This window comes from Mobula birostris, chromosome X, assembly GCF_030028105.1.
Source record: "Mobula birostris isolate sMobBir1 chromosome X, sMobBir1.hap1, whole genome shotgun sequence".
In the NCBI taxonomy this organism is placed as follows: Eukaryota; Metazoa; Chordata; class Chondrichthyes; order Myliobatiformes; family Myliobatidae; genus Mobula; species Mobula birostris.
In genome coordinates, this window is record NC_092402.1 from 60551322 (window position 1) to 60566812 (window position 15491).

A 15491-nucleotide genomic window follows, 5' to 3' on the forward strand; every position below is an offset into this window, starting at 1 on the left:
ACTATCTTACACACATTTTACAAACTCCAAACCATCCGGCCCTTTTACAGAATGGGTTTCCCAGTCTATGTGTGGAAAATTAAAATCTTCCACAATCACAATCTTGTGCTTACTATACACCGTGAGTGTGTCCCAATGTTAGACACTGTACACTGTGTGTGTATGTCCAAGTGTCAGACCTTCTACACTCTGTGTGTGGGTGTCCCAGTGCCAGAGCCTGTACACCCTGTGTGTGTGTGCCCTAGTGTCAGACCTAGTACTCCCTGTGTGTGTGTGTGTGTGTGTGTGTGTGTGTGTGTGTGTGTGTGAGTCCCAGTGTCAGACCCTGTAAACACCATGTGCGTGTGTGTGTTCCCTGCTGTCAGATCCTGTACACATTGTGTGTTGTGCCCTAGTATCACACCCTGCACACAGTGTGTGCATGTGTGTATGTGCTCTAGAGTCAGACCCTGTACACCCCATGTGTGTGTCTGTGTGCCCTAGTATCAGACACTGTACAACCTCTATGTGTTTGTCTGTGCCCTAATGTCAGACCTTGCACACCCTCTGTATGTGTGTGCCCTAGAGTCAGACCCTGAACACCTTGTGTGTATTTGTGTGTGTGTGTGTGTGTGTGTGTGTGTGTGTGTCCCAGTGTCAGACCCTGTGTACACCCTCTGTGTATCTGTGCCCTAGTGTCAGACCCTGTACACCCTGTTTATGTGTGTGTGTGTGTGTGTGTGGGTGAGTGCCATAGCGTCAGACTCTTTAAACCCTCTGTTTCTGTGTGTGTGTCCTAGTGACACACCCTTTACATCCTGTTTGTGTGTGTGCCCTAGTGTCAGACTCTATACACCCTGTGTGTCTGTGCCCTAGTGTCTGACCGTGTACACCCTATGTGTGTGTGTGCCCTAATGTCAGACCCTGTACACCCACTGTGCGTATCTGTGTGTGTGTCCTAGTGACAGACCTCTTACACCCTCCATGTGTGTTTCTGTACTAGTATCAGACACGGTGCACAATGTGTGTCTCTGCCCTAGTGTCAGACCCTGTAAACCCTGTGTGTGTGTGTGTGTGTGTGTGTGTGTGTGTGTGTGTGTGTGTGTGTGCGTGCCATAGTGTCAGACCCTATACACCATCTGTGTCTCTGTGTGTTCCCTAGTGACACATCCTTTACACCTTCTGTGCATGTGTGCCCTAGTGTGAGACGATGTACATCTTTTGTGTGTTTGTGTGCCTTAGTGTCAGATCCTGTACACAATGTGTGTCTGTGCTCTAGTGTCAGACCCTGTACACCCTCTGAGTGTGAGTGTGTGTGTGTGTGTGTGTGTCCTTGTGTCAGACCTTGTAGTCCATGTTTGTGTTTGTGTGTGCCATAGTGGCAGACCCTATACAACATCTGTGTCTGTGTGTGAGCCCTAGTGCCAGACCATGTACACCCTGTGTGTGTATGCCCTACTGTCAGACTGTGTACACACACTCTGTCTATGTGTATGCCCTAGTGTCAGACCCTGTACACACCGTGCGTGTGTGTATGTGCCCTATTGTCAGACCCTATACTCCCTCTATGTGTGTGTGTGTGCGTGTGTGTGTGTGTGTGTGCGTGCGCGTGTGTATGTCTGCCCGTCATAGTGTCGATCGACCCCTGGCAGGAGGTACAGAAGCTGAAGTCCCACACCTCCAGGTTCAGGAACAGCTACATCCCTGCAACCATTTGGTTGCAGAACCAATTGTCAAACTATTCACTACGGTTTAGCAACACTGTGACCACTTTGATCACTTTGCATTAAAATGGACTTTATATTCCTGCTTGTTCTAATTGTGTAAAACCATAAGACCTTAAGATATAGGAGCAGAATTAGGCCATTCAGCCCATCGAGTCTGCTCTGCCATTCCATCATGGCTGATCCTGGATCCCATTCAACCCCGATACACCTGCTTTCTTGCCATAACTTTTGATGCCTCAAAACAGGAAACGATCAACTTCCGCCTTAAATATACCCACGGACTTGGCCTTCACTGCAATGAGATCAATGAGATCCACCCCCGCCACACACACATTCTTCTAAATTCCAGTGAGTACAGGCCCAAAGCTGCCAAACACTCCTCATATGTCAACCCCTTCATTCCTGGAATCATCCTTGTGAACCTCCTCTGGACTCTCTTCAATGACAACACGTCCTTTCTGAGATATGGGGCCCAAAATAGATGACTAGTGTGGCCTGACCAGTGCCTTATAAAGGCCCAGCATTATCTCCTTGCCTTTATATTCTATCCCCCTTGAAATAAATGCCAACATTGCATTTGCCTTCTTTACCACAGACTCAACCTGTAAATTAACCTTCTGGGAGTCTTGCATGAGGACTCCCAAGTCCCTCTGCACCTCTGATGTTTGAACTTTCTCCCCATTTAGATAATAGTCTACATTATTGTTCCTTTTACCAAAATGTATTATCATACATTTCCCAACACTGTATTCCATCTGTCACTTTTTTGCCCGTTCTTCCAATTTGTCTCAGTCCTGCTGCAATTGCATTGCTCCCTCAGGACTACCTACCCCTCCACCTATCTTCATACGATCTGCTAACTTTGTCACAAAGCTATCAATTCCACTCTCCGAATCATTGATAAACAATGTGAAAAGTAGAGGTCCCAATACTGACCCCTGAGGAACACCACTAGTCACTGGCAGCCAACCAGAAAAGGCCCCCTTTATTCCCACTCGCTGCCTCCTACCTGTCAGCCATTCCACTATCCATGCCAGTATCTTTCTTGTAACGCCGTAGGATTTTATCTTGTTAAGCAGCCTCATGTGTGGCAACTTATCAAACGCCTTCTGAAAATCCAAGTAAATGACACCCACTGCCTCTCCTTTGTCCACCCTGCTTGTTACTTCCTCGAAGAAATACAACAGATTTGTCAGGCAAGATTTCCCTTCACAGAAGCCATGCTGAATTTGACATTTTATCATTAGTCTCCAAATACCCCGAAATCTCAACCTTAAGATGCCAACACTTTCCCAAGCACTGAGGTTAGGCTAACTGGCCTATAATTTCCTTTACTGTGCCTTCCTCCATTCTTAAAGACTGGAGTGACATTTGCAATCTTCCTGTCCTCTGGGACCATGTCAGAATCAAGTGATTCTTGAAAGATCACGACCAATGCATTCGTTATCCCTTCAGCAACCTCTCTCCAGACTCTGGGGTGTAGTCCATCTGGTCCTGGTGACTTATCCAGCTTAAAACCTTTCAGTTTGCCTAACACTTTTTCCTTTGTAATACCAATGGCACTCGCTACTGCTCTTTGACACACACATACCTCTGACACACTGGTAGTGTCTTCCACACTGAAGCCTGATGCAAAGTACCCATTAAGCTCATCTGCCATTTCTTCGTCCTCCATTACTGCCTTGCCAGCATCATTTTTCCAGTGGTCCAATATCAACTCTCACCTACCTTTTAGCCATCTCTGCTCTGCCCTCATCCCCACGAGAATCCTCCTCCAATCCACCTGGGCAAGCTCTTCTCTCATGCCTCTGTAATTCCCTTTATTGCATTGTGAAGCTGGTACATGCAATTTATGCTTCTCCCTCTCAAATTACAGTATGAACTTGACCAAATTATGATCACTGCCTCCTAATGGTTCCTTTACATTAAGCTCCCTAATAAGATCTGGGCTACTATGCAATGCCCAATCCAAGATGGCCTTTCCCTGAGTAGGCTCAAGCACAAGCTGCTCCATAAAGCCATTGCTTTGGCATTCAACAACCCTCTCTTGAGATCCGACCTGATTTTCCCAATCTCCTTGCATGTTGAAGTCCATTACAATTGTGACATGACCCTTATTACATGCCTTTTCCAGCTCCACATGCAATCTCAACCCCACATCTTGGCTACTATTTGGACCCCTATATATGATTCCCAGAATGCTTTTTTTTACCCTTGCAGTTTCTTAACTCCACCAACAAAGATTCAACATTCTCTGACCCTATGTCACCGCTTTCTAAAGATGTAATTCCATCTCTTACCAACCGAGCCACACCACTGCCTTTGCCTTCCTGCCTGTCCTTTTGATACAAAGTATATCCTTTGATGTTAAGCTCCCAACTATGGCCTTCTTTCAGCCATGACTCAGTGATGCCACAACATCAAACAGACCAATCTCTAACTGTGCCATGAGTTTATCCATCTTATTCCGAATGCTATGCACATTTAAATACAACACCTTCAGTCCTGCATTTTTCACCCTTTTGAATTTGTAAGGCTTGTCCTTCCTTACTTTCATGTTACATCCATAATCTACTTGTAAACCTGCTGGCTAATCCTCAACTCTATCACACTGGTTCCCATCCCCCTGCCATGTTAATTTAAACCACTCCCAACAGCTCTAGTAAACCTTGGATTCAAGTGCAACCTCTCCCTTTTGTACAGGTCACACCTGCCCCAGAAGAGGTCCCAATGATCCAGAAATCTGAATCCCTGCCCCCTACTCCAATCCCTCAGCCACGCATTTACCTGCCGTCACATTCTATTCCTATACTCACTGTCGTGTGGCACAGGCAGCAATCCTGTGCCCTTTATTGTGTTTAATTTATGTCTTACTGGCGAATGCTGTTTGTAATTTTTATTGCTACATTGCTATTTTATAGTTTTAAGAACAGCTTCTTCCCTTCAGCTATCAGATTTCTGAATGGTCCATGAACCCATAAACACCACCTCATTATTCATCTTTTTCAACATTTACTTACTTTTGTAACTTATAGTAATTTTTTAATGATTTGCACTGCACTGTTATCACAAATGAACACATTTCACAACGTATGTCAATGATAGTAAACCTGATTTTCATTCCAATGGTGCTCCATGTCTGTGATGCTACTGGGCAGGTAAGTTTTTCATTGTACTTGTGCCACTTGTGCTCGTGACAATAAACTTGACTTTGACGACACCCTGTGTGAAAGACTGAGAGAGGACAGAGAGAGAGAGAGAGAGAGAGAGAGAGAGAGAGAGAGAGAGAGAGAGAGAGAGAGAGAGAGAGAGAGAGAGAGAGAGAGAGAGAGAGAGAGAGAGAGAGAGAGAGAGAGAAATTAAATCACAGTGATGAGTCAGAGGGAAGAGTTAAAAACAGTCCCCAAAAACTGGGGCAAAGAGCTTGTGTGTATCTTCTAGATTAGAAGGTCACCACTATAACCTCTTGGAAGATTACAACACCCTGCGTATCGGTACAAAGGCCGGCACCCAACCAAGTAGATCGAGGAGCCCAGGAGCAGAAGGACTGGAGGGTGAGCTGTGAGCAGAAATTTGGTGAGTACAGCCCGCAGCCACTCCGATTACAACATCGTATCAAGGGGACAAAAGTCAGCCAAGTCAATTTGTGGTATTTCACAAAACAATGCAGGGACATGTTTTCCTATTTGTGGCTTCATGGTTAGTAGTTCAAAAATATGTTTATAGTCTATAGTACCATGAGATTTTGATGGTGGGGGTTGAATTTCCAGTTTCTCCTCTAAAGACAAAGTGATGCAGGGCACAGCTCCCTGGGTAGGCCACAATGAGCACATGACCTATGTTACTGATTAAACAGGCAGGGCAGTGAAAGGGGTGGGATGTGGGGGAGGGGTTGTGGGGGTGGTGGTGGAGACCACACCACTGCGCCGGCCTGTTGTCATTACAGTTCCATTACATTCCACCAGTGGTCACAGGAGAGTGAGCAGCAACAGAACTTGCTATTAGCTTTTCATGCCATTCTACATGGCTGCTCCAGCAAACGATCACAAGACTGGAGCTGTATGGATTCTGCCTGCCTCGGTTTCAGCTCCCTGTGTACCCTGGGTGCGTGTCCCAATGTCAGCGCCTGTACACAGAGTGTATGTGTGCGTGTGTGTGTGTGTGTCTGACTGCCAGACCCCGTCATACAGGGCTGATTGAAAGCTCTTGACTCGAAGCACCAACTGTCTATCTCACTCCACAGAGGCTGCCTGACCTGCTGAGTTCCTCTTTCAGTTCATTTTTTCCACTCTTGTTCCTAGCGTCTGCAGTCTGTTGTGTCTCCATCCTGGCGAATTTCTTCTGCATTCTCTCCAGTGCAGACACATCCCTCCTACAGGAATGTGACCATAACTGTACACAGTGCTGTGGTCTAACCAGCGTTTGATAAAACGTACCAGAACACCCTGCTCCTGTATTCTGTTCCTTGCCTAATGAAGACCAGCATCCTGCATACCTTCTAAACCAACTAATCTACCTCTGCTGCCAACATGCAGGGACCCTTGGGCATGTACCCAATGCCCTTCTGTTCCTCAGGAATTCCCAACGTCCTGCCATTCATTGTCTGCATGCTAGCCTTACCATTCCTCCCAAAAAAAGGGATTTTTCAGGATTAAGTATCATATGCAGTTTCTCTGTCCACATTAGCAGTGAATCATCATTATCCAGGAGGCAAACCTACTCTCCACACAACCAACACCACCATAATTCCTTGCTTCAACCCTAAACTTACCTGCAACACTCATGCCCAGATTGATAATGTATCGAACCAACTGTATATTGACACACTGATCCCCAGTGTACAACAATGGACAAGACTTTCAATAAAAACAACATACAGCTCTACATGATCCTCATCTCTTTCCAATCACCAAGCTGCTGTCAGATCCAATTTACCAGATTTAACTTGACACCTGAGTTGTCCCACTGTCAGACCCTGTATACCCTCTGTGTGTATGTGTGCATATGTGTGTGTGTGTGTGTGTGTGTGTGTGTGTGTCCTTGTGCCAGACCTGTACATCCTGTGCATGTGTATATCCCAGTGTCAGACACTACACACTGTGTGTGCGTTTGTGTGTGTGTATGTGTGTGTGTCCGAATGTCAGACCCTGTACACCAATTGTGTGTGTGCAGTTTCTATACACCCTGTATGTGTGTGTGTGTGTCCCAGTGTTAGACCCTGTATGCCGTGTGTGTGTGTGTGTGTGTGTGAAGCTGTCAGAACTTGTACCCTGTACACCACGTCAGTTTGTGTGTGTGTGCATGTGTGTGTGTCCATCCTAGTGTCAGAACCTGTACACCCTGTGTGTATGTGTGTGTGTGTGTCTCAGTGTCAGAACTTGCATACACCCTCTGCGAGTGTGTGTGTACATGCACGCGCACGCTTGTGTGCATGTGTCAAACTGTCAGAACTTGTAAACTCCGTGTGTGTGTCCCACTGTTGGACCCTGTACACTGCGTGGGTTTGTGGGTTTGTGTGTGTGTGTGTGTGTGTGTGTGTGTGTGTGTGTGTGTGTGTGTGTGTATGTGTCCTAGTGTCAGAACCTGTACACCCTGCGTGTATGTGTGTGTGTGTGTCTCAGTGTCAGACACTTTACACCCTGAGTGTGTGTGTGTGTGTGTGTGTGCGTGTGTGTGTGTGTGTCTGCTGGTCCGTGTGTATCCCAGCGACAGACCTTGTACAATCAGTGTGTGTGTGTGTGTGTGTGTGTGTGTGTGTGTCTCAGTGCCATACCCTGTACACCCTGTGTATGTGTGTGTGTGTGTGTGTGTGTCTGCGTGTGGGTGTGGGTATGTGTGTGCCCTAGTGTCAGACCCTGTACACCATGAGTGCGTCCCAATGTTAGATCCTGTACACCGTGTGTGCGTCAAACTGTCAGAACTTGTACACTCTGTGTGTGTGTCCCACTGTCGGACCTTGTACACCACGTGTGTTTGTGTGTTTGTGTGTGTGTGTGTGTGTGTGTGTGTGTCCGTCCTAGAGTCAGACCCTGTACAACTTCTGTGTTCCCTAGTGTCAGACTCTGTATATGTGAGTGTGTGAGTGTGTGTGAGAGAGTGTCCCTATGTAAGATCATGTAAGCCCCGTGTGTTTCTGTGTGTGTGTGTACGCGCACGCACGTGTGCCCTGGAGTCAGACCCTGTACACCATGAGTGTGTCCCAGTGTTAGGTCCTGTACACCGTGTGTGTGTGTGTGTGTGTGTGTGTGTGTGTGTGTGTGTGTGTGTGTGTGTGCACGTATATGCCCTAGAGTCAGACCCTGTACACCGTGAGTGTGTCCCAATGTTATATCCTGTACACCGTGTGTGTGTGTGTGTGTGTGTGTGTGTGTGTTTATGTGTCTGTGTGTGTGCGTGATTGTGTGTGAGTGTCTGAGAGAGAGAGAGAGAGTGTGTCCCTATGTAAGATCATGTAAACCCCGTGCGTTTGAGTGTGTGTGTGTGTGTCCCAATGTCAGACCCAGTATACCCTGCGTGTGTGTGTCGGTGCCAGATCCTATACCCCCAATGCCTGTGAGTGCGCATCCCGGTGTCAGACCCTGTACACCTTGTGTGTGTGTCCCAGTGTCAGGTCCTGTGCACCCTGTGTGTTTTTAGTTTCTATGTGTCCCAGTGTCAGACCCTGTTCCCCATCTGAGTAGGCTGCTTCACCAAAAACATCATTTTAGGATATGATTCAGATGTCTCACTACTTCGAGCTTACAATACATTCTTGGCCTCAACAAACTGATTGCAAGGAGTTAAAATGTTGACGTTCCCTTAACACTCTTCATGACCTCAACCATTTTTCAGCTTGGCTGAATTGAAGCTAAGGTACAAGATTACCAGGGGTATAGATAGGGTAAATGCAAGCAGGCTTTTTCCACTGAGGTTGGGTGAGTCTCAACTCAAGGCCATGGGTTAAGGGTGAAAGGTGAAAAGAGGTCTCAGGGAACATGAGGGGAAACGTATTCACGCAGAGAATGCCGTGAGTGTGGAACAATCAGCCTGCACACGTGGTGGATATGGGGTCGATTTCAACATTTCAGAGAAGTCTGGATGGGATGAGAATGATGGGCTATGTCTGGGTGCAGGTCAATGGGACCCAGCAGCTTAAATGTTTCAACATGGTCTAGAAGGGCCAAAGCGCCTGTTTCTGTGGTGTGGCTTTCTGTGAGTGTATGACTCTAATTTCTTTCAAAAATCCCATAGTTCGATTCCAGATGAAAATCTTAAACCAATTTTATTTATCGTCTTATCACCAGTTCCACTCTTGATGCCTCAAATTGTCATTAGATCAAGAGAAACCTTCCATTTTGCCTCAGCTTCTGTCAGTTCTTTCCAGTTAAATCAGATAAATCAGACATTTTATTGTCACAAAGCTTTCTGATTTTCTGAACTTGTTCTCAACTGATTAAAGTTCTCTGAAGTACAGTACATGACTCAGCTTCCTTGGTATGTCTTTTAATTGTGGTTAATAGAGAATGAACTGGCCATTGAATTGTAATCGCTCTTGCCTAATTAACTTTCACTTCTCTGCTGTATAGACAAAGGGTGAAGGTTAATATTCATATGATACATACAATACCAGCATAATGACAGTAGACTTTAGAGAAACTAATTAACTCCTTCCTTACATTTTGAATTTGCCGGTGTTGAAACATGACAGTGGTTCATTGTCTGATCTTGATTCAGGTGGAGGGATGGGAACCCAATTGTAACTAAACTCATGATCAATATTTCATGTTCTGTTCTCTCCCACTGTGTGCACTGGATCCACTTTTGGTCTCTTCCACCATCAGCACTGGATTCCGTTCTGGCCTCTCCCACCATCAGCACTGGATCCAGTTCTGGTCTCTCCCACTATCAGCACTGGGTCCAGTTCTGTTCTCTCCTTCAGTTCTTCAGTTCTGTTCTGGTCACTGAGTTCAGTTCTAAGATAAACACTTTGGATCACCTGGTTAAAAAGCTCACTACCCCCCTCTCCTCTTTAAGATACATCACTGTCATGTCTCCACAATACATCTCTATCAAGCAATTGATTTAAAAGATATCTTTGTCATTTATGAAGGGAAAAGATATTCAATCTAATAAGGCGCCTCGATAGGGAGGACACATAATTTCAAAATTGATCATTACAGGAGAGAGGGCAAAGAATGAGCTTCACTGAGAAGGTGTTCGTGTTTGAAGCAGTTTATCAGGAATGATGGTCATAAACCTTTTCAGGGGATACTGGAGAGAAGCACATTATCTGTCCTAACTCAAAGCAGAAAGTTGGACTAAGTTCATTTATGGTTGTGGTGCTTTATCTACAGGGCAAAGTCAGTTGTAATTGATTAGGGATAGGGTTCAATCCCTCCTTGGACTACAATCCTCTGGCATGTAAACCATTTCCTTAACCATTCACGGGATGGTGGGAAGATCCCTACCAGAGACCAAGCGAGAGACAGGAGAGAAAACTGTGTGCCAAACCATGAGAAGTTTGTGGGGAAAAGAGGGGGACTAAAACTCCTGAACGCTTTCTGGAAGCATAAGGCTGTAAGCAGCCTTTTCTGAAGCTGAAGCGGGCAGAGGATAGAGGAGAGTCAGGCACAAAGTGAAAGGGGAAGGAGCACTGTCAGTTCATCAGAGCTGGTCACCCGGGTCCCCGGACTCAGTAACTGTCAGAGTGATCCAACACAGTACTGCTCCATGGCAAGTTGGGGAACGGTCACGGCTGGTTATTACTGTCCCATGATGTACCAGCCTAGTAAGCGATGCCCCACCAATCAATTTACCATGCAACAGGTGTGCCATTTAGTGTAGGCACTGCAGGGACGTATCATGAGATCGGGTCAGTGGAAGAGAAAATGGTATTTTTATTATTTTCAATTTTAATGCGAAGCAGCAAGAAACAAATGCTTCTCAGTAGAAACAATTGTATTTATTTATAAGTTTTCTGTATACACCCCAGCTGCTGGTTTGCAGTTAAAATCTTGGACTTATCAGAAAGACATCATACTTTGTAAATATTGTTCTTAGTACCTCCTGCACACAATCCCGTGTTGTTCTAATATTGGACGGTAAATGCTCATTCCGGAGTGCAAGGGAAAGAGACCCATAAAGTAATAAATCACCCGAACCCTGAGAAGTTGGGCCCAATGGATCCATTGTTTCAGTGTGCCCTCACAGAGAGAGTTTGCTGTGTTCTGAGTGGAAATATTTATCCTTCCAACTTTGTTTATGTGAGCTTGTGAATGATTAGGCAAATAAACCTGCGACCAAAGTGCCAGAAGACAGCAGAATCCAGTCAGGAAAGCAAATATATGGTTATTTGATGTTGGCCTGTTTGGGAGTTGGGAGTTCACAGAGAATGAATCTCAGGGACACGAGATCAGGTCGGTCTATACTGGGTAAATAGATACAGTCCCCATTCACCTTTGGTTCATGGCCAGGAGAAACGATAGATAAAAGACCCAGGAGGGAGGGGGCGGTGAGGGGAGGAGCAAGTTGCTTTCTGATTAGGGTAATTATAATCTGGAGCTCATTGACACCCAGGGCTTGCAAACTTCGGTAGGAATGTGTGAGAAAATAACTTACAGGGTGATTGGGAAACAGTGAGCAAACGTGACTGGATTTTCTCTATGGGGAGCTAGCGTGGGCATGATGGCCAATCTGTACTGTAGTGATCCGACACAAGGAACAGGCCCTTTGGCCTAACTAGCTCATCTCATTTGCCCATCCTCCAAGAGGACCACAAACTTGTCGTGGATTGGAGGCTTGCGTGCCACAATGACCTGGAGAGCTATGTTGGCTGGAGTCAGGGCCTTGTGCTTTGACTCTTGGTAGGGTCACCCAGGTCAAAGGGTAGAGGCCAGACTCGGATTGGTCCACCAGTCCCCCAGATTTGCGGGTTCAGCTCAGGGCCAACAACCCTGACTGGTAAAACAAAATCATTACAGAAACAGCAATGAAGAATCCTTGCACATCTGTGTGAAATGGTATTCCTGGGACTTGCGTGACTGACAGTAGTGAAAACCAAGAGGAAGCTACTGACATGATGAAGGAAGCCCTGAACACCGCCAAGATTAAGACCAAAATTGGTTTTGATGTCCAAAGACAGACAGGGATGGAGGATCTTCATTCTTGCTCCAAATGCCAGCTGCGCAATGGGCAGTAAGAAGATTTACCCATGTTTGGCCCATATCTCTTTAAATCTTTCCTGTCCATGTTCTTGTCGAAGTGTCTTTTAAAGCTGTCCAGGAAGCAGTATGCATATTGTGAAATGTGCTTATTGGGAACAGCTTATGTAACGGTCCACAGTATGAGCTGTTGGCAGGACACATTTCACTGTAGGGTGCCACACACAGGTCACAGGTCATGTCACCCGGATGATAGGTGACTGGTACACGTAACGTACAGTATGCGCACAAAACTGTATGCAGCATTCTGCACAGGCAGAGAATGGGTCGGTAGGTTAACCGGCCACTATAGGTTGTCCGTGGTGCTGGTGGGCTGCAGAATTGAAGAGAATGTGGGAAGAATAGGCTATGGGAAATACGGTTGCTCTGAGAGACGCCATAGACTCGATGGGCTGAATGGCATGCCAATATGTCAATAGGAAATATGGACGTCCTGTCTATGTCACTCAAGGTGCATGCAGTACATTGCAGGAAGAGCGTGGTGTGCAAATACAACACAGCATTGCCTATGCCTGCTTCTTTCACAATAAGTTGATTGTTATGTGTTTTCTCAGAATTTCAGTAAAGATGACTGAATGTATGGAAGAATATGAGGTGCGAGAGAGAAAGAAACAATCCAATGAAAACATTGCACAAGATGCTGCAGAAAATGGTAAGAGTCTGTTTTTAGATATAGGTCATGAAAGCAACATCACAAAGCATGAAACAAGTGTGGTAAACGTTACTACTGCGGCAACAAGATCAGGTCAGAGGTTTGGTGTCCTGTAGTGAGCGACTCACCTCCTGACACCCAAAGTCTGTCCGCTGTCTACAGGGCTCAAGTCAGGTGTGTGATGGAGCTCTCCACTTGCCTGGATGAGTGCAGCTCCAACAACTCTCTAGAAGCTTGACACCAGCCATGACAAAGTAGCTCACTCAATCGGTAACCCACTCCCTCCCTCCACCACTGGCGCACAGTGCCTGCAGTGTGCACCATCTTCAAAATGCACTGCAGTTACTTAGCCAGGCTACCCCAACAGCATCACCCAAACTTGTGGCCTCTGCCAACTAGATGAGAATGTGCAGCAGGCTTATGAAATGCTGGCACCTGCAGGTCACACTCCTCTTTAACAATTCCTCTTTCACTGGTCTTTTCACCCCTTTCCTCAGTGTCAGTCGTCATCCCCTGCAGCTGCCACTTTCCCAATGCCTCACACTTCACCCACGTGACCTCCACTTGAACAAAGCTCAACTACGTTCCTTTTTCACAGCTGCGCAGACCAACCATTGCTCTGAGCAGCAAATTATTACATGGACTGAAAACTGCAGGGCACTTTAAATGTTTTTTTGTAATATGCATATTACAGTGTCAGCATTCAGCAAGTCAACAGTTTATTAACAATGAGCCACCTACGTCCATTCTGTGTTTATTGTTACAATTTATAACAGTGTTTCAACTTGTAACACTGACAATGTAAATACATTGAAGCTCTAAAATGTTTCAAAGTAAAGGTTGTGGTACATTTATTAACTAGAAAATTTATGGATTATATTCATTAACACTATTACAGGGTATTTCACCATTATATTAACATAGATTTCAAAATTATATTAGCATAATTTCAAAACTATATTAACATTATATAAAAGAAAATTTCAGTTGTGCAGCAACAAAGGCTATGCTCGCGGGAGCATTTCAGTTGCTGCGTGACCACGCATCCTGAGTGCTTGAAGGTCCCTTCTCAGTGACACCTAACAGATATTAATATCTTCCAGTTCCGCTGGTGATGCAACTTAAAGCCTGATATAAAGCCCACTGCAGTCAACCTATTGTTTAACAGTCTCACCTGGGAGGTGGGGTGGAGATAGCTGGGGTCACCCATCTTGTAAAGACACTGCCCAGAAGAAGATAATGGCAAACTACTTCATAGAAAAATTTGTCCAAGAACAATCATAGTCATGGAAAGGCCATGATCACCCATGTCATATGACAGGGCACACAATGATCAAACAAGCCCATAAGTACTTCTTTCCCCTTTGCACTTAGATTTAGTGAGAATTTTTATCCATACACCGACATGTGAGAAGATCTGGTAGCTAATGTACAGGGTGAAGATCCTCTGCGACATCTTTGAGTCCCACTGTTGCTGGTTAAAGACAGGACAGAATAATTTACACTCCCAACTGTAAGGAAGTGAAATCTAACCACTGGAAAAGACACAAATGTGAAAGAAGATCGGCAAAACTTGACAGGGCCTTTGGAGCCTTTTATTTTGTCGGTCAGGGTTGAGTCAGATCCCAGAAACCTGAAAGGAACTTTCTTAACCTGATTATACTTTTATTAACCCAATTTTTCTTTCTTTGTAGGTCCTGCCAAACATGGCAATGACACTGATAATCTAATTGCCTGGAAGAGGCATATTGAGGTAGGAACATAAACCTACTATGGCTTTGCCCTCTTAAATTTAGGATTTCATGACAGAACTAGTAGCATCCTGTCAGTTTAAATTGACAGGAGTTGGCCATTGGAAGGATTTATTTGTTGCTTTAACATTGCCAAATTTAGATAAGTATCACTGATTCAGAGTTCTACAATGCAAACTGTGCTGAAATTTGCTTATTGGGCTGTTGGGCTCACCATTAACATCACAGTATACTTGTGGCGCAAATCTCTAGACATGCAAAGACTGATGACACTGCACTTGGACACATTGTGCCCTGTGGTCGACTTTTTAGGGAAATTTAAGAAAAGTGAAAGAAACAGAATGAATAATGTTGAAAGAAACATAGAAACATAGAAAACCTACAGCACAATACAGGCCCTTCGGCCCACAAAGCTGTGCCAAACATGCCCTTACCTTAGAACTACCTAGGGTTACCCATAGCCCTCTATTTTTCTAAACCCCATGTACTTGTCCAGGAGTCTCCATCACCGCCGTTGGCAGTCCATTCCACCCACTCACCACTCTCTGCGTAAAAAAACTTACCCCTGATATCTCCTCTGTACCTACTTTCAAGCACTGTAAAACTGTGCCCTCTCGTGCAGCCATTCCAGCCCTGGGAAAAAGCCTCTGACTATCCACACGATCAATGCCTCTCATCATCTTATGCGCCTCTATCAGGTCACCTCTCATCCTCCGTCGCTCCAAGGAAAAAAGTCTGAGTTCATTCAGCCTATTCTCATAAGGCATGCCCCCCAATCCAGGCAACATCCTTGTAAATTATTAACACCGAATTAGGGGTAAAAGGAGAAATAAAGAAAAAGAAATAAAAACGAATAAAGAGAGAAGGGAGGAGGGAGGGAGGGAACGTCGACTCAGGCCATGAGAGGCCTGCATCGGGCATTTTCATGCCTTACAAGGCGCAGATTGGAAGTCCGTGTGGGGCGCCACTCCTCGCACAGACACTAGAGCAATGTGTGGTTAAGTGCCTTGCTCAAGGACACAAACACGCTGCCACAGCTGAGGCTCGAACTAGCAACCTTAAGATCACTAGACGAATGCCTTAACGACTTGGCCACGTGCCCAACACAAAGAGACACAAAGAGAGAAGGAAAAGAGACAAAAAGATAAAATTGCATTGATACAGTGATAATGAAGTAGATGAT

At 45.4% G+C, this 15491-nt stretch overlaps 1 protein-coding gene across 1 annotated transcript in view; it reads left to right on the forward strand.

Annotated features, from left to right (window-relative positions):
* The first annotated feature begins 5070 nt into the window (after positions 1-5070).
* Positions 5071-15491, forward strand: part of LOC140191692 (sterol O-acyltransferase 2-like) — a 43746-nt gene continuing 33325 nt past the window's right edge. The window contains exons 1-3 of the mRNA XM_072249342.1: positions 5071-5282; positions 12460-12557; positions 14252-14310. Coding sequence (XP_072105443.1) covers positions 12473-12557; positions 14252-14310 — 144 coding nt within the window. The 5' untranslated portion in view covers positions 5071-5282; positions 12460-12472. The remainder of the gene's footprint in view (positions 5283-12459; positions 12558-14251; positions 14311-15491) is intronic.